Source organism: Scyliorhinus torazame, chromosome 6, assembly GCF_047496885.1.
Source record: "Scyliorhinus torazame isolate Kashiwa2021f chromosome 6, sScyTor2.1, whole genome shotgun sequence".
Lineage (NCBI taxonomy): Eukaryota > Metazoa > Chordata > Chondrichthyes > Carcharhiniformes > Scyliorhinidae > Scyliorhinus > Scyliorhinus torazame.
The window spans coordinates 111,477,310-111,499,186 of record NC_092712.1 but is presented as its reverse complement, the minus strand read 5'-3'; the positions used below and the strand labels follow the sequence as shown (position 1 = coordinate 111,499,186).

Below are 21,877 nucleotides of genomic sequence, written 5' to 3'. Positions count from 1 at the left end.
TCCCAGGGTCATCCAGCAGCAGCCGCCGACCGAGGAAGCGAGGCCGTCTGCAGGTTAGACTGAAGCAACGCAGTTTCAAGACCCCTCTCCCCAGCAACTCCTGGCAAACGTCCAAGCGATCGAAAACAAGCTGAATGAACATAACGCCAGAATTACCTCTCAGAGGGAAGTAAGAGACTGCTGTGTGCTCTGTTTCACAGAGACATGGCTCACCCCCGCCTCACCGGACTGTGACATATAACCTGAAGGCTTCTCAATTCACCGGGCGGACCGCACGGCATCATCAGGCAAAGCGAAGGCTGGAGGGGTCTGCCTCCTCATCAACTCCTCCTGGTGCTTGGATGTGGCGACTCTGGCGACCTACTGCTCCCCAGACCTGGAATACCTGACCGTGAAGTGCCGCCCATATTATCTTCCACGCGAGTTCACTTCAGCCATTATCACAGCGGTCTACTTCCCATCCCAGGCAGAAGTGAGGAAGGCGCTGGACGAACTATACACAGTAATAAACATCTACGAAACAGAACACCTTGTTCACCGGAAGAGGCCTTGTTCATCGTGGCCGGAGACTTCAACAAGGCCAACCTCAAGAGTGTACTGCCAAAATTCCACCAGCACATCTCCTGTCCCACCAGGGGCGACAACACTCTTGACCACTGTTACTCAAATCAAGGGCGCCTACCGTTCCATCCCCCGACCGCACTTTTGGAAATCAGACCATAAGACACTGCTCCTTCTCCCGGCATACAAGCAGAAACTGAAGCGGGAGAATCCAGCTAAGAAGGTTGTGCAGTGCTGGTCCGAGGAGACAGAAGAGCTCTTACGTGACTGCATAGAGACAGTGGACTGGTCCATATTTAAGAACTCAGCGACCAACTTAAATGAGTATGCCACCACCGTCACAGACTTCATCAGCAAATGTGTGGACAACTGCGTGCCAAAGAAAGCAGTACGTGCGTTCCCCAACTGGAAACCTTGGCTCAATCGCTAGAGTGACTCCCTACTGAAGGACAGATCTGAGGCATTCAAGGCAGACGACCCTGACCTATACAAGAAATCCAGGTACGACCTCCGCAAAGCCATTCGGAATGCCAAGAGAGAATATCAAACCAAGCTCGAGTCACAGACTCTCGGCGGTTGTGGCAAGGACTACACAACATAACGGGCTACAAAGCGAAGCCGAACAGTATCTCTGGCAGCAGCGCACCCCTCCCCGATGAACTCAATGCATTCTATGCTCGGTTCGAGCAGATAACCAACAATCCGCTGTTGAGTGCCCCAGCAGCCCACAATTCACCCATACCCACCATCACAGATTCCGAAGTCAGATTGGCCTTCCTGAAAGTGAACCCTCAGAAGGCGACGGGCCCAGACGGGATCCCTGGTCGTGCACTCAGAGCCTGCGCGGATCAGCTGGCAGAGGTATTCGCGGACATCTTTAACCTGTCCCTACTCCACTCCGAGGTCCCCACCTGCTTCAAGAAGACCACCATCATACCGGTACCAAAGAAGAACCAGGCAACGTGCCTCAATGACTACCGACCAGTGGCCCCGACTTCAGTCGTAATGAAGTGCTTCGAGAGGTTGATCGTGAAGCGCATCACCTCCATACTCCCAGAACGCCTTGATCCACTGCAATTCGCATACCGCTGCAACCGATCCACATCAGACACCATTTCCCTGGCCCTACACTCATCCCTAGAGCATCTCGAAAACAAGGACTCCTACATTAGACTCCTATTTATTGACTACAGCTCCGCCTTCAACACCATAATCCCAGCCAAGCTCATACCAAAGCTCCAAAACCTAGGACTTGGCTCCCCACTCTGCAACTGGATCCTCGATTTTCTGACCAACAGACCACAATCAGTAAGAATGAACAACAACACCTCCTCCACAATAGTCCTCAACACCGGCGCCCCGCAAGGCTGCGTATTTAGCCCCCGACTCTACTCCCTGTACACACACGACTGCGTGGCAAAACTTGGTTCCAACTCCGTCTACAAGTTTGCTGATGATACGACCATAGTGGGCCGGATCTCGAATAACGACGAGTCCGAATACAGGAGAGAGATAGAGAACCTAGTGGAGTGGTGTAGCGACAACAATCTCTCCCTCAATGCCAGCAAAACTAAAGAGCTGGTAATTGACTTCAGGAAGCAAAGTACTGTACACACCCCTGTCAGCATCAACGGGGCCGAGGTGGAGATGGTTAGCAGTTTCAAATTCCTAGGGGTGCACATCTCCAAAAATCTGTCCTGGTCCACCCACGTCGACGCTACCACCAAGAAAGCACAACAGTGCCTATAATTCCTCAGGAAACTAAGGAAATTCGGCATGTCCACATTAACCCTGACTAACTTTTACAGATGCACCATAGAAAGCATCCTATCGGGCTGCATCGCAGCCTGGTATGGCAACTGCTCGGCCCAGGACCGCAAGAAACTTCAGAGAGCCGTGAACACCGCCCAGTCCATCACACGAACCTGCCTCCCATCCATTGACTCCATCTACACCTCCCGCTGCCTGGGGTAAGCGGGCAGCATAATCAAAGATCCCTCCCACCCGGCTTACTCACTCTTCCAACTTCTTCCATCGGGCAGGAGATACAGAAGTCTGAGAACACGCACGAACAGACTCAAAAACAGCTACTTCCCCACTGTCACCAGACTCCTAAATGACTCTCTTATGGACTGACCTCATTAACACTACACCCTGTATGCTTCATCCGATGCCAGTGCTTATGTAGTTACATTGTACATGTTGTGTTGCCCTACTATGTATTTTATTTTATTCCCCTTTCTTTTCTTTACTTAATGATCTGTTGAGCTGCTCGCAGAAAAATACTTTTCACTGTACCTCGGTACACGTGACAATAAACAAATCAAATCCAATCCAATCCAATTACTCAGGAGCTTGGGGAGCCTACAGCCCCCCATTGCTTTCTCTCAAGAGTTAGCTTGCCTGCTTTGTCCATGGTAACACCTCGGCTAATTTAGAATCGACTTGCCAATTAATCTACACATTTTTCTCCTGTAGCATAAATTGTTGCGATAGTTAGAAATTTGGCATCCTTGTTTTTGCCCTATTGAGTGTAAAACAAAAAGTTTCAGCAACATGCCTTTCTTTTCAGCAAAATTAAAGTTCTGTACTATCAAACGAGTGTCAGTTTGATTTATTTTTAGTTTCACATATCGCACTGGCATTTAACCCTCTTTTTTCATTGTGAAAACATTACCAGATGCAGTGTGTTCATTCAGAAAATCAGCTATTTCCTTCCTTTTCCATTCTTACCTCACCTCCATCTGTCATTAACGGGCTCACATTCTCCTTTAGCACTCTTAATATTTATAAAACATTTTGCAGTTAGCTTCAGTGTCACTTTTGCTTTTGCGCGTGTTTTCCCATTTTCGTTTTTTGCATTTCTTATGATCCTTTGAACCTTTTTGATGCTTTTTTATAGCTCGCCCAATCTGCTAGATTGACAATTTTCTTTAATTTGAAGAGCCTTTTCTTTTAAGCTTAATCTACTGTTTCCTTGTTTGTTGGTCATGATTACTGGAAAGGCTTTTTAACCCCGAGGGTGGTGGGTGTCTGGAATTCATGCCAAAAGAAAACAGTCTTTAATATATTCTAGAAATTCACTGCCTTTACTATTTGAGCTGTTCAGCTTGTTCCAGTTTCTCTGAAATTAAATTATCTTTGTTAGCAATTCATCAAACAATTCATGAGGGGGATTAGAATCGGATGGCAATTACCTACAGAGTATTATTTTATACTGTGGAGATCAGCATTTTAAAAACTAAAGAGGCAATGGTTCCAGTAGCTTTATACTGTATCTGGACCTGCGCAAGCTTACAAATCCTAATTTAGTGAACGTAACTTACTTGACCAGCCACTGCAGCGAAGTATCCGTAGAGTGGGTCCTGCTGTTGGCCTTGGAACCCTCCATAACCTCCAGCTCCAGGAGCCCCTGGATACCCTGAGCCACCAGCCCCTGGATATCCTGCACCACCTGGGGCTCCGGGTGCACCGCCATACTGAGTAAATTGCTAAAGAGAACAAAATAAGCAAAATTATAGCAGCCACACCAGATCAGCTAACACTATGTCAAATGAATTTGACCTCAAATTATTTATTTAAAATTTAGATTACCCAATTATTTTTTTCCAATTAAGGGGCAATTTAGTGTGGCCAATCCACCTACCCTGCACATCTTTGGGTTGTGGGGGTGAAACCCACACAGACACGGGGAGAATGTGCAAACTCCAGACGGACAGTGACCCAGGGCCGGGATTCGAACCCGGGTTCTCAGCGTCGCAGGCAGCAGTGCCAACCACTGTGCCACCGTGCTGCCCCACGACCTCAAAATTAAACACGATTCACAACTGTAGCATTTTTAAGTGAGGATTTTAAGTGCCATTGTTTCCCTGAAATAGAGTACTTAGTTGCAGCAAAATCTCATATACTCTTTCCAATTTCTGGAACAATGACATTCAAAACCGACTCTCCTGTTCTTATCAGCTTGTAGGTTCAAGATCTCGAGTCCAGCCCCTGCAGAGGCCAGACAATGTTACCATTTATTCACTCCTTAATCAGGCCATTGGATGGGAAAACAAACCACATCAATTGTTCAAGAGATTTTATTACATCACAAAAATGTGGAGCACAAAAAAAACACAAGGTTTTCCTAGTTGAAAAATGAAATGAAATGAAAATCGCTTATTGTCACAAGTAGGCTTCAAATGAAGTTACTGTGAAAAGCCCCTAGTCGCCACATTCCGGCGCCTGCTCGGGGAGGCTGGTACGGGAATTAAACCATGCTGCTGGCTTGCCTTGGGCTGCTTTCAAAGCCAGCGATTTAGCCCTGTGCTAAACAGCCCCTGTTGTGAGGGAATAGGAGTCAAAAACTCACCAGGCCACATGTTTCTACTGACTCGGGCACAATCAAGAGAGGATTTAATAAGGTTACATTTGACAGTTAATCAAATTTGGTACAACCCATGTGCCACTATTTTTCTAGCTAGGCCCAAACCAATGGTTAGAATTTACCGTCGCTTCATGTCAACACACCTTCTTCTTTATGAAATTGGAATTTACAAATCACTTTTTAGATTTTAATTTGAAACTTTAGCAGAAAAGGCATTTCATTTTTGTCGTTTTCTCTCAAAGTCTCCTCATGCTCCTCACCATCCCTGGAAACAGGAATACACCTGGTCCTTGGACTCCCAAGAAATGGGTTAAATGGTTAAACACCTCACTCAGTCTGTGGTCTTTCACCATATGTTGTGCAACACAACAGCTTACACCTCCCATCCTTTTGTTAACGAGACACATACTTGTGGAACTCACATACTGGAGTTTGTGATTAATCCTTTATGTATCAAGAGCCTGTGAAACCTGACTGCGATTGACAGTTCGCTCAAATTTTCAGATCGAATTTGTGCCAAGCAACATTGGTAGTTAATTGGATGCCTCCCCGATCAGTGAACATTGCTCAATTTTACCCAAGTTCTAATTCCATTTATTTATTTTGAGCTAATATGGGCCAGAAACTCCTCAATTTTCATGTTGTTTCTTCTTTTAGGGAGTACATGTGTGAATCCCATTGAGTTAGACTTTCCTAATTACAGAATTCTACTGGTCCACTTTGATAAACAGGCTCCATTCTTTCAGTAGAGCCACAGACAGCTTAGATGAGAAATCACGAAAGATATTTACCAGATGAAAGCTCAACGCAGAAATGGGTTGTCCACTGAGAGTAATTGAAATAAATGACTAGTATGGCCTGAAATATCTTTCAGAAAACACAAATAATTTCAGAGGTAGACTTACACTTTTGGGGGCCCTGCACTCTCCTTCGTAATAATCTTTATTAATAATAATAGTCTTTATTATTGTCACAAGTAGGCTTACATTAACACTGCAATGAAGTTACTGGGAAAATCCTCTAGTCTCCACACTCCGGCGCCTGTTTGGGTGCACGGTGGGAGAATTCAGAATGTCCAATTCACCTACAGCATAGTCAGTCGCAAGAGGGCAAAAAACCATTCATAAAACAGCAAGAAAATTGTCCAGAAGCAGAAAAATGTGCTCATTTACACAACTTCTCACCAGCAAGAATATGTAGTTCCTCCCCCTTTGAAAACTCGGCCAGAGTTGTGAAGGACTATTGTTTTGTATTGTGAAGAACTTTGCGGGGACCCCATGTCATGTCACGCCCCGCCCTCTGGTGATGTGGCAGCCCGCACAAATGACATCAAGCCCTGCCCCAAATGACGCCAATGCCCTCCTGACAGTTACAGTCGCAGTGCAAGGAATGTTTGACGTGACAATGTAGAAGTGTCCATGCTCTCATAGATTATCATAGAATTTACAGTGCAGAAGGCCATTCGGCCCATCGAGTCTGCACCGGCTCTTGGAAAGAGCACCCTACCCAAGGTCAGCACCTCCACCCTATCCCCATAACCCAGTAACCCCACCCAACACTAAGGGCAATTTTGACACTAAGGGCAATTTATCATGGCCAATCTGATATAACCTGCACATCTTTGGACTGTGGGAGGAAACTGGAGCACCTGGAGGAAACCCACGCACACACGGGGAGGATGTGCAGACTCCGCACAGACAGTGACCCAAGCCTGGAATCGAACCTGGGACCCTGGAGCTATGAAGCAATTGTGCTATCCACAATGCTGCCCTCTGTATCTCACTCATGCTGTACCTTCCCAGGGAGTGTTAGAGTGGAAAATGTCGAGTGAGCATTAAACGGTCTCTATTCATACCCTAGGACTATTGGATGACGGAAGGTTATGTGAGCTTAATGTGTCTCTAACCCGTGGTGTTAGGGTCCTGGAACTGTATGGGGCAGGGGTTAGAGAGAGCTTTACTTGCTCATTGAGTGTTCGATTTAACAATGTAAATGCAACCTCTCTCCCTCACTTGACTGAAAACTTGACTGAAATTCCCCTCTTATACACATAATTCCTGTCAGGTATTCTCCCCTCGCTCACACAACAATCCATGTCTGTTAATTCCCCTCACTCTCACACAAACCCTCTCTGATATTTTGTTTCCTCACACGCAAATCCTAGAGATAATCCCCCTCTCTCACACAGACACTCCCCGTCCGAATATTGCCCTCACTCACACACAAACCCAGTCTGATATTCCCCATCTCTCACACACACACAAACCCAGTCTGATATTCCCCATCACACACACACACACAAACCCAGTCTGATATTCCCCATCACACACACACACACAAACCCAGTCTGATATTCCCCATCTCACACACACAAACCCAGTCTGATATTCCCCATCTCACACACACAAACCCAGTCTGATATTCCCCATCTCTCTCACACACACCCAGTCTGATATTCCCCATCCCACACACACACAACCGTCTGATAGTCCCCATCTCTCTCACACACACAAACACAGTCTGATATTCCCCATCTCTCACACACACCCAAACCCAGTCTGATATTCCCCATCTCTCTCACACACCCAAACCCAGTCTGATATTCCCCATCTCTCACACACAAAGCAAAGGACATATCGAAATACCTCCAGAAAACTGTCATTTAATTTGCTACCATGTCCCTTTCCAGTATACTTCCACTTGTCAATTCTGACGATGAAATAATAGGATTTATTTATGACATTGGAATATTCTACATCTTTGCTAAATCATGTCAAATGGGAATATAAGATCAATTTATGTGAGGCTTTGGGAAGGGAACCCTCATCTAATTGCTCTGCAGACAGCTATATTGTTATGCAAAATGGCTGTGCCCGGTTCTCAGTGGGAGGGATGCTGTGGACACCACTTTCTGTACATTGATTGAAACTAATGTGTTTCAGATGCAGGATCTAACTGACGAGTTGCCAGAATCCCCAAAGAGAATTGAAGGGAGACAAGGCTCAAGAGTTCCAAAGGATGGGGCCAAGGCTCAGTCTCAAGAAAATAAACCTTCCTTACAATCAATAATAATCCAGTTAGACTTCCGGTTGCGGCAGGGATGAGCTAGCTGCATGTTTCGGCGGCTCCAGCTCCGACGGAACTTCGGGCTCTTTTAAGAGCCCCAACGGGGACTTGGACGGCCGTAAAACCCGGTGTGAGGCGCGAGGGAAGGGAGTCCCCCCCCCCCCCCCCGAACGACGGAGGGAAAAACCGGCGGCGGCGGCTGCAGCCAGAAGGTCAGAGGGAGTGGAGCAAAATGGCGGCGGAGAAACCACAGGTGACATGGGGACCTGAGCAGGACGAGGTGGTGAGACGGTGCGTGGACCTGCTGAAGAAGGAGGTAATGACCCCGTTGTTACAGGCAATTGAGGGGCTTAAGGAGACTTTAAAGACCCAGGAGACTGAACTTCGCGTGGTGGAGCAGAAGGTGTCAGGTATTGAGGACGAGGTCCTGGGCCTGGCGGTCAAGACTCAGACGCACGAGGCACTTCATAAAAAGTGTGCTGATAGGATTGAGGCCCTTGAAAATGGAGCGCGAAGGAAGAACCTCAGGATACTAGGTCTCCCAGAGGGTGTGGAAGGAGTGGACTGTGAAGCGTACGCAAGTAAGATGCTGAGCTCACTGATGGGTGCTGAGGCCCCTGCGGGCCCCTTGGAGGTGGAGTGGGCAGGTCGGATCCCGGCGAGAAGACCAAAAGCGGGAGAACCACCCAGGGCGATAATCGTGCGATTCTACCGCCTTAAGGACAGAGAAGAGGTCCTGAGATGGGCTAAAAAGGTGCGGAGTAGCAGATGGGAGAATGCGGTGGTAAGGATCTACCAGGATTGGAGTGCGGAGGTGGCGAGAAGGAGGGCGAGCTTCAACCGAGCCAAAGAGGTTTTGCACAAAAGGAAGGTGAAATTTGGGATGCTGCAGCCGGCAAGACTATGGGTCACGCATCAGGAGAGACGCTATTATTTCGAGACAGCGGAGGAAGCATGGTCCTTCATCAATGAAGAGAAACTGGACCGGAACTGAGGGACTGATGCTGCAGGGAACTGTCATTGTTGTTATTATTGTTTTTGTTAATGGGATGATGAAAGTTAATCGAGAAGTAAACAGGGAAGGGGGGGGGGGGACACTGGGGAAATGTGGGCGCCGGTGAGGGGGGAGAGGCGGGACATAGTCAGAGAATGGGGAAGGAGAGGGGGAGGGGAAAGGGAGCTGCGCCATAAGAGGCGGATCAGGTAAAGGGATGTTCCCGCACCAGAAAGAATAAGGCGGGAAAACAGGCGCAAGGCGGATGGGAGTTCCCTCACACCGGGGGGGCCGAGGAGCGAGCAGGAGTAGCCGGGGTCAGTTGAAGTCAGCTGACTTACGGAAGTGATATGGGGGGAGCAATCAAGCTAGATAGGGATCTAGCGGGGGGGAGGGGGGGGGAGGGGGGGAGACAACTGGGTTGCTGCTGCGGAAATCCAAAAGGAAATGGCTAAAGAGAGTGTGGTCGGGGGCGGAATGCGACGCTGGGGGAGCGAGCGGGAGCGCGGAGGCGGGATATGGGACTGGCCTAGAGAAGGTAATGGCTAGTCGACACGGGAGGGGGGCAGGTAGCCCCCCAGTGAGGCTGATCACGTGGAACGTGAGAGGCCTGAATGGACCGATAAAAAGGGCCCGAGCGCTCGCGCATTTGAAAGGACTAAGGGCAGACGTGGTTATGCTCCAAGAGACGCACCTAAAGGTGGTGGACCAAGTTAGGCTAAGGAAAGGATGGGTGGGACAGGTGTTCCACTCAGGACTGGACGCAAAGAACAGAGGGGTGGCCATTTTGGTGGGGAAACGGGTAGCATTTGAAGCAAAGAACATCGTAGCAGATAGTGGAGGTAGATATGTAATGGTGAGTGGTAGGCTGGAGGGAATGGAGGTCGTGTTGGTTAATGTGTATGCCCCAAATTGGGACGATGCGGGGTTCATGAGACGGATGCTGGGGCGTATTCCGGACCTGGAGGCAGGAAATTTGATTTTAGGAGGGGACTTCAATACGGTGCTGGACCCGGGGCTAGATAGATCCAGCTCAAGGACTGGAAGAAGGCCGGCAGCGGCCAAGGTACTTAAGGGGTTTATGGACCAAATGGGGGGAGTGGATCCATGGCGATTTCTTAGACCCAGGGCTAGGGAGTATTCCTTCTTCTCCCACGTCCATAAAGTGTACTCCCGGATAGATTTTTTTGTTTTAGGAAGGTCGTTGATCTCTAGGGTGGAAGAAGCTGAATACTCAGCCATAGCGGTTTCGGATCATGCCCCACATTAGGTGGACCTGGAAGTAGGAGAGGACAGGGAGCAGAGAACACTCTGGCGATTAGATGTGGGACTGATGGCGGATGAGGGTGTGTGTGGAAGAGTGAGGGGGTGTATCGAGAGATACCTGGAGGTCAATGACGACGGCAAGGTCCCTGTGGGAGTGGTCTGGGAAGCACTAAAAGCGGTGGTCAGAGGAGAGCTGATTTCTATTGGGGCCCACAAAAGGAAAACAGAGGCCAAGGAAAGGGATAGATTACTGGGGGAGATTTTAAGGGTGGACAGGGAATTTGCAGAGACCCCGGAGGAGGAGCTGTACAGGGAGAGGAGACGACTCCAGACCGAGTTTGACCTTCTGACCACCAGAAAGGCGGAGGTACTGTGGAGGAAGGCACAGGGGAGGAGGTATGAATATGGGGAAAAGGCTAGTCGCCTGTTGGCGCACCAACTGCGAAAGAGGGCAGCAGCGAGGGAGATAGGAGGAATTAGGGATGAAAGGGGAGACACTGTGCGAAGGGCAGGAAAGATAAATGAGGTGTTTAAGAGCTTTTATGAAGAACTGTATAGGTCTCAGCCCCCAGAGGGAGAGGAGGGGATGCGGCAGTTCCTGGACCAGTTGAGGTTCCCGAAAGTGGACGAGCAGGCGGTGGCAGGCCTGGGGGCGCCGATTGAGGTGGACAAGGTTATTAAGGGACTGGGAAGCATGCAAGCAGGGAAGGCCCCGGGGCCGGACGTGTTCCCAGTGGAATTCTACAGAAAATATGTGGACTTGTTGGCCCCGTTGTTGGCGAGGACGTTCAATGAGGCCAGGGAAGGGGGGACACTACCCCCGACAATGTCGGAGGCGACGATATCGCTAATTTTGAAGAGGGACAAAGATCCGATGCAGTGTGGGTCCTATAGACCTATTTCACTATTGAACGTGGACGCCAAACTGCTAGCAAAGGTGCTGGCATCGAGGATAGAGGACTATGTCCCAGGGGTGGTGCACGAAGACCAGACAGGGTTCGTAAAAGGGAGACAATTGAATGTTAACGTGCGACGGCTATTAGGAGTGATAATGATGCCCTCAGTGGAGGGGGAGGCAGAGATAGTGGCGGCAATGGACGCAGAGAAGGCATTTGATAGGGTGGAGTGGGAGTATTTATGGGAAGTGTTAAGGAGGTTTGGGTACGGATTTATTCGCTGGGTTAGGCTACTTTATGGGGCACCGACGGCAAGCGTAGTTACAGGTCGACATAGATTGGAGTATTTCCGATTATATAGGGGAACAAGACAGGGATGCCCGCTGTCTCCATTGTTGTTTACGCTGGCAATTGAACCTCTGGCCATGGCGCTGAGAGACTCCAGGAAATGGAGAGGGGTGATTAGAGGGGGAGAAGAACACCGAGTCTCGTTATACGCGGATGACCTATTGCTATACGTGTCGGACCCAGCGGGGGGGGGGGGGGGGGGGGATGATAGAGGTTATGCAAATCTTGAGGAGGTTCGGGGATTTCTCGGGGTATAGGCTAAACATGGGGAAGAGTGAATTATTTGTGATACATCCAGGGGACCAGAGTAGAGAGATAGAAGGCTTGCCTCTAAGGAAAGTGGAAAGAAACTTCCGATACCTGGGGATTCAGATCGCTAGGAGCTGGGGAACCTTGCACAGACTTAATCTGACACGGCTGGTAGAACAAATGGAGGAGGACTTTAAGAGGTGGGACATGCAGCCTTTATCGCTGGCGGGCAGGGTGCAAGTCATTAAGATGATGGTCCTCCCAAGGTTCTTATTTGTATTTCAATGTCTCCCTATTTTAATCACCAGGACCTTTTTTAATAAAATAGATAGGAGCATTACGAGCTTTGTGTGGGCAGGGAAAGTTCCGAGAGTAAGGAGGGGGTTCCTTCAGCGCAGTAGGGACAGAGGAGGACTGGCACTACCGAACTTGGGAGATTATTATCGGGCCGCCAATGTGGCAATGATACGTAGATGGATGATGGAGGGTGAGGGAGCGGCGTGGAAAAGGCTGGAGAGAAGGTCCTGTAAAGGGACGAGTCTAGAGGCGCTGGTGACGGCGCCGCTACCGTTCTCACCGAAAAAGTACACCACGAACCCGGTGGTGGCGGCAACACTGAACATATGGGGACAGTGGAGGCGACAGAGAGGTGTGCGGGAAGCCCTGGTGGGGTCCCCTATCAGGAACAACCATAGGTTCGCCCCAGGAAGAATGGATGGAGGATTTCAAAGCTGGTACCAGTTGGGAATTAGGAGGGTGGGAGATTTATTCATAGATGGGACTTTTGCGAGCTTGGGAGCACTGGAGGAAAAGTATAAGTTACCCCGGGGGAATTTCTTGAGATATATGCAGGTGAGGGCGTTTACTAGACAACAGGTGAGGGAATTTCCGCGGCTCCCGACACAGGGGATACAGGACAGGGTGCTTTCAGGGGTGTGGGTCGGAGAGGGCAAGGTGTCAGAGATTTATCGTGAGATGAGGGAAGAGGGGGAGGAGTCGGTGGGCGAACTAAAAAGAAAGTGGGAAGAAGAATTAGGGGAGGAGATAGAGGAGGGTATGTGGGCTGATGGCCTAAGCAGGGTAAATTCCTCTTCCTCATGCGCCAGGCTTAGCCTGATTCAATTTAAGGTCCTACATAGAGCACACATAACGGGGGCAAGATTGAGCAGGTTCTTTGGAGTGGAGGACAAATGTGGGAGGTGTGGCGGGAGCCCGGCAAACCACGCACATATGTTTTGGGCGTGCCCGGCACTGGAAGGGTATTGGAAGGGAGTGACGGGAGTGATTTCGCGGGTGGTGAAGGCCCGGGTCAAACCAGGCTGGGGGTTAGCTCTATTTGGAGTTGCGGAAGAGCCGGGAGTGCAGGAGGCGAAAGAGGCCGACGTTGTGGCCTTTGCGTCCCTAGTAGCCCGGCGCAGGATCCTACTCATGTGGAAGGAGGCGAAACCCCCCCGGACTGGAGGCCTGGGTAAATGATATGGCGGGGTTTATTAAACTGGAGCAGATAAAGTTTGCCCCGAGAGGATCGGCTCAAGGGTTCACCAGGCGGTGGCAGCCATTTCTCGACTACCTAGGGGAACGTTAGAGGGAAGACGGATGACCAGCAGCAGCAACCCAGGGAGGGGGGGGGGGGGGCTCAGTTGAGTATAGGTCAATAGAGTACGAGGTTTTGTTACTTGTATATTATTATTATTATTGTTAAAAAGTTTTAAAATTTCTGTTTTGTTACTGTTATCGTTTCGCTTGTTTTGTAAGCGGGAAAAATGTTGCTCAGGGAAAAAAAAATTTCAATAAAATATTTTTAAAAAAAATAATAATCCAGTATGTTTATAATTGAATTACTAGAATGAATTACCAAATCATTACCCCTCCATTCCTTTCATTTCTGACTTTCTTGTAACTTCGTTAGTGATGCATGTTGGATTAGTGCACACTCTGAACTTAAGAGTTCAAATAAAAGTTAGAAAAATCAATAGCGGTGTGGTTGGATTGATGCCAGACCTACCTTCAACACTCCTACTTAGTGATAGTTAACTGATATGCTTTTCCTCACTTTTAATTTGCCTTTCCTCGCTAAAAAGTTTCTCTGCCTTGCTCGGCCTGCTTCACCCGTCACCCGCGCTCTGATATAACACCGCAGTGCTTGTCACAAGCGAAAGGCTTGATCTCACTAAGTATCCACTCAGTGGACATTGAGCATTCTGCTGACTTACTTTAATCAACCCTCTCCAAAGTCTGATTCACCCACCGGTCACTCAATCCTGCCACTGTCTGCAAACTGGAAATATGAAGGAATCCTAGTTCAGCCCCCCAGTATGTTTAGTTGTTTCTATTATTTATTTGCCCAGTGTTTTCTGCATGTTTATCAATGGCTGTAATTTGGAGTCGATGTTTTTGCCGACTCTGTTTTTTACATGTATTATTGACATCCGGTAAAAGGGGGATTGTTTCCTCAAACCAGTAAACTTGGTTCAACTCACATGACCGCGCAAATTCCGAACAGGGAATTAGTCTTAATAAAGGAGTTCAGAAGGATGGACTCTAACTCTTGCTTCTCTCTCCACGGATGCTGCCAGAAATGCTGAGTTTTTCCAGCACTTCCTGTTTTTATTTCAGAAGCATCCCGCAGCATTTGGCTTTTATTTTAGTTTCTGTAAGATCCCTCGCTATTATTCCATCTGTTGATTTTTAAAAAAAATGTAGCCTGTAAATTCTCCAGGGTTATTTTTTGTTCCGTGATTTACTTTGTAATTCTTCCATTAAGAACCAATGGAAGGTCTTTGACTCCTTGTCCACCCAGGATCTGCTACAGTTGGAATCATTTTCCACTCTTTGTCAAAGAGTCATCCAGGCTCGAAATGTGAGCTCCCTTATCCTCTCCATAGATAGTCATACCTGCTGAGATTGTCCACTATTTTCTATTATTCTTGTCTATAAATATATCTGTCTATTGTTAAAGAGCTTCAGCCAAGTGATATCGAACACATTGCCAATAACATGTAGTTCCTATCGCTTCTGGTGAAATAGTTGGTGCAGTTTAACTGTTACATCATGTGTACGGTGATTCCTTTTCTAAAACAAAACTACACAGATCTGAACTTTTATTTTGCACAATCGTAAGTGATCATTGACAAATCTTTCGGGTCAACCCTGGCGAATGCAAGGATATGTATGGAGGGATAGTTTGTGAATTGTAGCCTAAACCTTTTTCAAAGAATTTCACCAAATCACTCTCCCTGGAACCTGTACGTCTGGAGCCTGACCAGCAACCTTATAAATTACAATAGAATATTTCAATAAACTATTTGTTTGTTTGGTTGGTTGGTTTTTCTTTTTTTTTGGGGGGGGGGGGGGGGGGGGAAAGGAGGGGAAGGTTCATTGTTATAATTAATTTATTAGAATTGATTGTAAATAATTTATCGTAAATTACAATGTAGTCTTACCAAATAGTAATTGAAAAATACTTTCGAGTTTACTGAACCATAAGATGGTGCGTCTGATCAAACAATAACAGGTGGCTTATCATTGGCTATTGGAAACTATTTGATTATCGATCAATACTGGTACTGGCTCACCAAATATCCATCCAGTCTTAGATATAAAACTTCTGATTTGGAATAAAAACCAAAACTCACTATCATTGTCATGTTCTGTAGACTGGTATGAATGATGCACTACAGAACATCTAGTTCTTGACCAGTTAAAATAATTTATTATGAAACAACTGCATGGTAAAGATAACTGAAATAAATATATAACAAACCATTAGCACTAACTAGCTATTCTAGAGCTGGTGCAAAATACATCTATCCACCAACACGACTTACTCCCAACTCCCAAAGGCACAGAGTCACATGGTCGGCTTACACTGCCACCTGGTGGTCGGAGGTACAAGATTATATACAGGACTGCTTATGCATATCATCACATCCCCTTTCCTTTGGAAATCTAGTTATTTAGATTCATTAAATAATTTTTACAATTCAATATAATATGCATAAATATTTATATCTTTAAACTTTTTATAGTCTATCACAAATTCAGTCTCTCAAGTTTACTTCTTAGTCTTATTGATATTCCGAGTGGCTGCTGAACTTGTGAAGTTACTTCATCTTCTTTTGTAGTTGTGGATGCTACTTGTTGTTCTTCTTCTATCGTTGGGTCTTTATCCTGTTGTGGCTCAGTATGCGGCACTGTATCTTCTTCAGCTGTCTTAGGCGGCACGGTAGCAGTGGTTAGCACTGTTGCCTCACAGCAGCAGGGTCCCAGGTTCGTTTCCCCTTTGGGTCACTGTCTGTGTGGAGTACGCACATACTCCCAGTGTCTGCGTGGGCTTGCTCCGGTTTCCTCCCACAAGTCCCGAAAGATGTGCTTTTTAGGTGAATTGGACATTGAATTCTCCCTCAGTGTACCTGAACAGATGCCAGTGTGGCGACGAGGCGATGTTCACAGTAACTTCATAGCGGTGTTAATGCAAGCCTACTTGTGACAATAATAAAGATTAGGACTATTAACCACTTTGTCTTGCGGTTGCATCACAAAAAGTTGCCGAACTTTCAGCAGAGCTCTTCTGTTTCTCCTAAAGACAATGCCGTCATCTGTTATGATGAGATACGAATTTGGACTTGCTTGTCGCAGTACCTTCGCATACTTTGACCGTCCATTCCCTTTGGAATCTTCCAGTCTGACCGTGTTTTCTGGCTGCAATGGTTGGAGTCTTCTCGCTGATGTATCGTAAAATCCCCTTTGTCTCTTTTTTTTGAGAGATCAGTTGCCTCTCTGGTTCACTGGCTCTTGAGGGATATAGGGCAAGGTAGTTCTCAGTTGCCTGCTCATCAGCAACTGAGCTGGCGAAAGCACATTGCTTAGGAGGTGCAGAATGATAACTCAGGAGTGCGAGATAAGTGTCGTCTCAGCTATCTAAGGCTTTTCTCAGCAGTTGTTTAACAATACGAACGCTCTTCTCAGCCTTTTCGTTAGACTGAGGGTACAGAGGACTCGAATTGACATGTTTGAAATCGTACTGACGTGAAACCTCTGTCCACTCTTAACTATCGAAAAAGGGACCATTGTCACTCGTGACTATATTTGGCATCCTGTGGCGTGCGAAAATCTCTCTAACATGTTTACTTACACAGCTGGCCGTGGAATCCAATAGCTGTGCTATTTCTCGACAATTGAAAAAGTAGTCAATGACTAGGAGGTATTCCTTGCCATTCAGGTAAAAAGAGATCCATGCCAACCTTCTGCCACAGAGTTGTGACGATCTCACCCATCTGCATTGGCGCTTTGTTTTGTTTGCGTTGAAACCTTTGACAGGTTTCTCCGTTATCTACCATCACATCAATATTGTGGTTTATCCCTGGCCAATAAACTGCATCCCTGGATCTACGCTTGCACTTTTTAATTCCCAAGTGCCCTTCATAGAGTTTTGTTCGGATCATTGATCTTAATGCTTGTGGAATCACAATTCTTTGTTTTCGCAGCAAATATTCATTTGCATCACTTAACTCTGCTCGGATATTATAAAAGCTTGAGCAGGAACCTTTAGGCCATCCCTCGTGGAGATTAGTTCTCACCTTTTTCCAAGACTGTGTCTTTGGTGGTTTCTTCCTTTATTAATTTTGACTTGTTGTTAGATACCAGAAGATACTCAGTGACAAATTGATGCGGTTGGCCCTCGCACCGGAGTTTGAATGTTATTAATGCGTCATTAATGGCACTGTCCATTTGTCTTTTTGAGAATTTGCAATTAATTCGCTATTGTTGCAAATTGTCAAGAAAGCAATGTCATTTGGCATGACGTGACTATCCTCATCTGCGCTGGAAATCATGTTGACAAAAAACGTGTCCTCGAGGCACACTTCATCAACTGTGTTGAGAAATTTTGTTTGTTCCGCTTTTTTCCTGGAAAAGCATCGTTTCGCAAAATGATTTCTGCCATTACAGTTGGAGCATATTTTCCAAATACTGGGCATTGACCTTGAAATGGAGGATCGAGTTGGGCAAAATAGCCGCCTGCACTGAGAGCACATTTTTTACTCGTGTGCGTCACCACACTAATGGCGCCGGCCCCCTCTTCTACCTTCATGCCAAAATACCGAAGATTCAATGTGTTGATCTGCTTTGCTGCAAGCTCCCATATTTTGATACCATTATCAAGTTGAAGCTCTGTTTCTCTTCTCAGCCTCTCGCGTACCTCATTGTTGGAGTTCCCAACGCACTCTGATTGTGGGAGGGTACTAAAATTACACGACTGCCCCTTCAACCGCAAGTCGGTTAGAAAACTATCAAATGCCTTGCCTGCATTCTGGGTGCACGTGCGTAATACATAGCGCTCCAAAGTTTCTTTTTTTTTTTTTAAAGGAGAGCAATGCCAATCAAATTTGGCAGCCCAGGGACAGGCAATCCAGAGGTTGGAGGAGCTGGCGGGGGAACAGGAGAACAGTCCACCTCGATGGCAGCAGAGATTGGGATGCTGCGTGACCAGCAGAAGAGACTGCTGGAGAAAGTGGAGGACCTGGAAAATCGTTCTCAGTGGCAGAACACTCGGATCGTGGGTCTGCCGGAGGGAATCAAAGGGTCGGATGCTGGTGCGTATGTGGGGAAGGTGTTGGAGAAGCTGCTTGGAGAAGGTGCGTTTGCTCGACCATTGGAGGTGAATCGGGCCCACAGGGCACTGATGCGCAAGCCCCAGGTGGCGTGAGCCGAGGGCGATGGTGGTACATTAACTTTTTTTTTGAAATAAATGTTTTATTAAAGCTTTTCCAACCAACATTTTTACATAACAAAGATAGAAGTACAAATAATAATAAAAATAAACAAGAATTATTAAACAAAACAAGGTGGGTATTGTCTTCCTATAAAACGTGCATTATATCATCAGTTCTCTCCTCTTCCCCCCCTCTCTCCTATTCCCCCCCCCCCCCCCCCACCACCACCCCCAGGATGCCGCTGCTGCTGACAATTACTGCTCCCCTAGAAAGTCAAGGAAAGGTTGCCACCGCCAGGAGACCCTATCAAGGACCCTCTCAAGGCGAACTTTATTCGCTCCAGGCTGAGGAACCCCGCCATATTGCTAACCCAGGTCTCCACACTCGGGGGTTTTGAGTCCCTCCACATTAACAAGATCCGTCTCCGGGCTACCAGGGAGGCAAAGGCCAGGACCTCGGCCTCTTTCGCTTCCTGCACTCCTGGATCCTCCGACACCCCAAATATCGCTACTGTTGGACTCGCCTTCACCCGAGTGTCCAAAACCCTAGACATCACCCTCGCAAACCCCTGCCAGAATTTTTTAAGCACCGGTCATGCCCAAAACATATGGGCATGGTTCGCCGGACTCCCTGTACATCTTGGGCACCTGTCCTCCACCCCAAAAACGTACTCATTCTTGCCGCCGTTGTGTGCCCGATGCACCACCTTAAACTGAATTAAGCTGAGCCTGGCACATGATGAGGAGTTCACTCTGCCCAGGGCGTCGGCCCACAGGCCCTCACCCAGCTCCTCCTCCCACTTGCCCTTCCAACTCCTCCTGAGGCTTCCTCCACCTCCTGATATATGTCCAACACCTTCCCCTCCCCTACCCAGATGCCAGACATCACCCTGTCCTGGATCCTACGCGGGGGCAGCAGCGGAAATATCCCCACCTGTTTTCTAAGAAAGTCCCGAACCTGGAGGTACCTGAACACATTCCCCGGGGGCAGGCCGAACCTCTCCTCCAGCGCCTGCATGCTCGGGAAAGTCCCGTCTATAAACAGGTCCCCCACCCTCCTAATACCTGCCCTATACCAGCCCTGGAACCCCCCATCCATCCTACCTGGAGGAAATCTATGGTTATTCCGTATCGGGGTCCACACAGAGGCCCCCTCCTCCTGCCCGTGTCTCCTCCACTGCCCCCAAATCCTCAGTGCCGCCCTCTACGCTCCAAGAATGCCCTTTTAACTCGCGGGGTTTTATTTGCTCACACAAATCCCGTAACAATCCTATTCACCCACTTAAAAAAGGACTTGGGATGAAAATGGGGAGGCACTGAGAGACGCAGAGGAACCTGGGGAGAACCGTCATCTTCAAAGTCTGCACCCGTCCCGCCAGGAAAAGCGGGAGCATATCCCATCTTTTAAACTCTCCCTCCATCTGCTCCACGAGCCGGGTTAAGTTGAGCCTGTGCAGGGCATCCCAGTTCCTGGCCACTTGTATCCCCAAGTACCGAAAGCTCCTCTCCACTATCTTGAGCGGGAGCTCCCCCAGTCTCTCCTCCTGGCCCCTAGCGTGGACCACGAGCAGCTCACTCTTCCCACGTTCAATTTATACCCAGAGAAGCTCCCAAAGTCCCTCAGGATCCGCATGGCCTCCCCCATCCCCTCTAGCGGGTCTGAAATGTACAACAGGTCATCCGCGTAGAGGCAGACCCGATGTTCCCCCCCCCCCCCCCACACACCAGCCCCCTCCAATCCCTTGAAGTCCTGAGCGCAATGGCCAACAGCTCAATTGCCAGGGCAAACAGCAACGGGGACAGGGGCACCCCTACCTCGTCCCCCGGTGCAGCCTGAAATACTCCGACCGTAGCCGGTTCGTGGAATTTTTTCCAACAGTTTGGCATCTACATTCAGAAGCGATATCGACCTGTTGGACCCACACTGAAGCGGATCCTTCTCCTTCAAGATAAGCAAAATCAATGTCTGTGACATCGTCGGAGGGAGGGTCCCTCTCTCCTTTGCTTCATTGAATGTTCTTAGCAGGAGCGGGCTCAGTAGCTCCGAGAACTTCTTTTAAAATTCTACAGAGAAGCCGTCCGGACCCAGGGCCTTACCCGACTGCATGCTTGCCAGCCCCTGACTACCTCCTCCAACTCAATTGGGGCCCCCAATCCCTCCACCTGCTCCACTTCCACCCTCGGGAACCTCAACCGGTCCATAAACTGCCTCATCCCTTCCCCCTCCCCAGGGGGTTCCGACTCGTATAACTTCACGTAGAACTCCCTGAAGACTTCATTGACCCTCTCTGGGCTCAGCACCATGTTGCCCTCCTTATCCCGCACTCCCCCAATCTCTCTAGCCGCCTCCCCCTTGCGCAGTTGGTGCGCCAGCATCCTACTCGCCTTCTCCCCATACTCATAGACTGCCCCTTTCACTTTCCTTAACTGCGCCTCCGCCTACCCCATGGTCAGCAAGTCGAACTCCGCCTGACGTTTCCGGCGTTCGTTCAGCAGTCCCGCCTCCGCGTATCTCCTGTCTACCCAGAGTATCAGTCCCACCAGCCTCTCCCTCTCCTTCTTCCCTCTGTGGGACCTGATGGAGATTAACTCTCCCCAAATACCACGCTTGCAAAGCCTCCCACACCACTGCCACCGTTACCTCCCCTGTGTCATTCGCTCCCACATAGTTCTCAATGCTCCTCCCTACGTGCAATTCTGGTCGCCGCATTATAGGAAGGATGTGGAAGCATTGGAAAGGGTGCAGAGGAGATTTACCAGAATGTTGCCTGGTATGGAGGGAAGATCTTATGAGGAAAGGCTGAGGGACTTGAGGCTGTTTTGGTTAGAGAGAAGAAGGTTAAGAGGTGACTTCATTGAGGCATACAAGATGATCAGAGGATTGGATAGGGTGGACAGTGAGAGCCTTTTTCCTCGGATGGTGATGTCTGGCACGAGGGGACATAGCTTTAAATTGAGGGGAGATAGATATAGGACAGATGTCAGAGGTAGGTTCTTTACTCAGAGTAGTAAGGGGTGTGGAATGCCCTGCCTGCAACAGTAGTGGACTCGCCAACACCAAGGGCATTCAAATGGTCATTGGATAGACATATGGACGATAAGGGAATAGTGCAGATGGGCTTTAGAGTGGTTTCACAGGTCGGCGCAATATCGAGGGCCGAAGGGCCTGTACTGCGCTGTAATGTTCTATCCGCCCACACACCTCCTCATCCGCCAGCAGCCCCACATCCAGTCTCCAGAGAGGGCGCTGACCCCGCTCCGCTCCCAGCCGCAGGTCCACCCAGTGCGGGGCATGATCCGAGACCGCAATGGCCGAGTATTCAACCCCCTCCACCCTCGGGATCAGCGCCCTACTCAACACAAAGTCTATCCGCGAATAGACTTTATGGACGTGGGAGAAAAAGGAGAACTCCTTC

General features: G+C 48.4%; 1 protein-coding gene across 1 annotated transcript in view; it reads right to left on the bottom strand.

The window, feature by feature from the left end:
* The window catches only part of LOC140424954 (sorcin-like), an 85,582-nt gene that overhangs the window by 42,021 nt on the left and 21,684 nt on the right, over positions 1-21,877 (bottom strand). Inside the window, exon 2 of the mRNA XM_072508675.1 lies at positions 3,888-4,052. Coding sequence (XP_072364776.1) covers positions 3,888-4,052 — 165 coding nt within the window. The remainder of the gene's footprint in view (positions 1-3,887; positions 4,053-21,877) is intronic.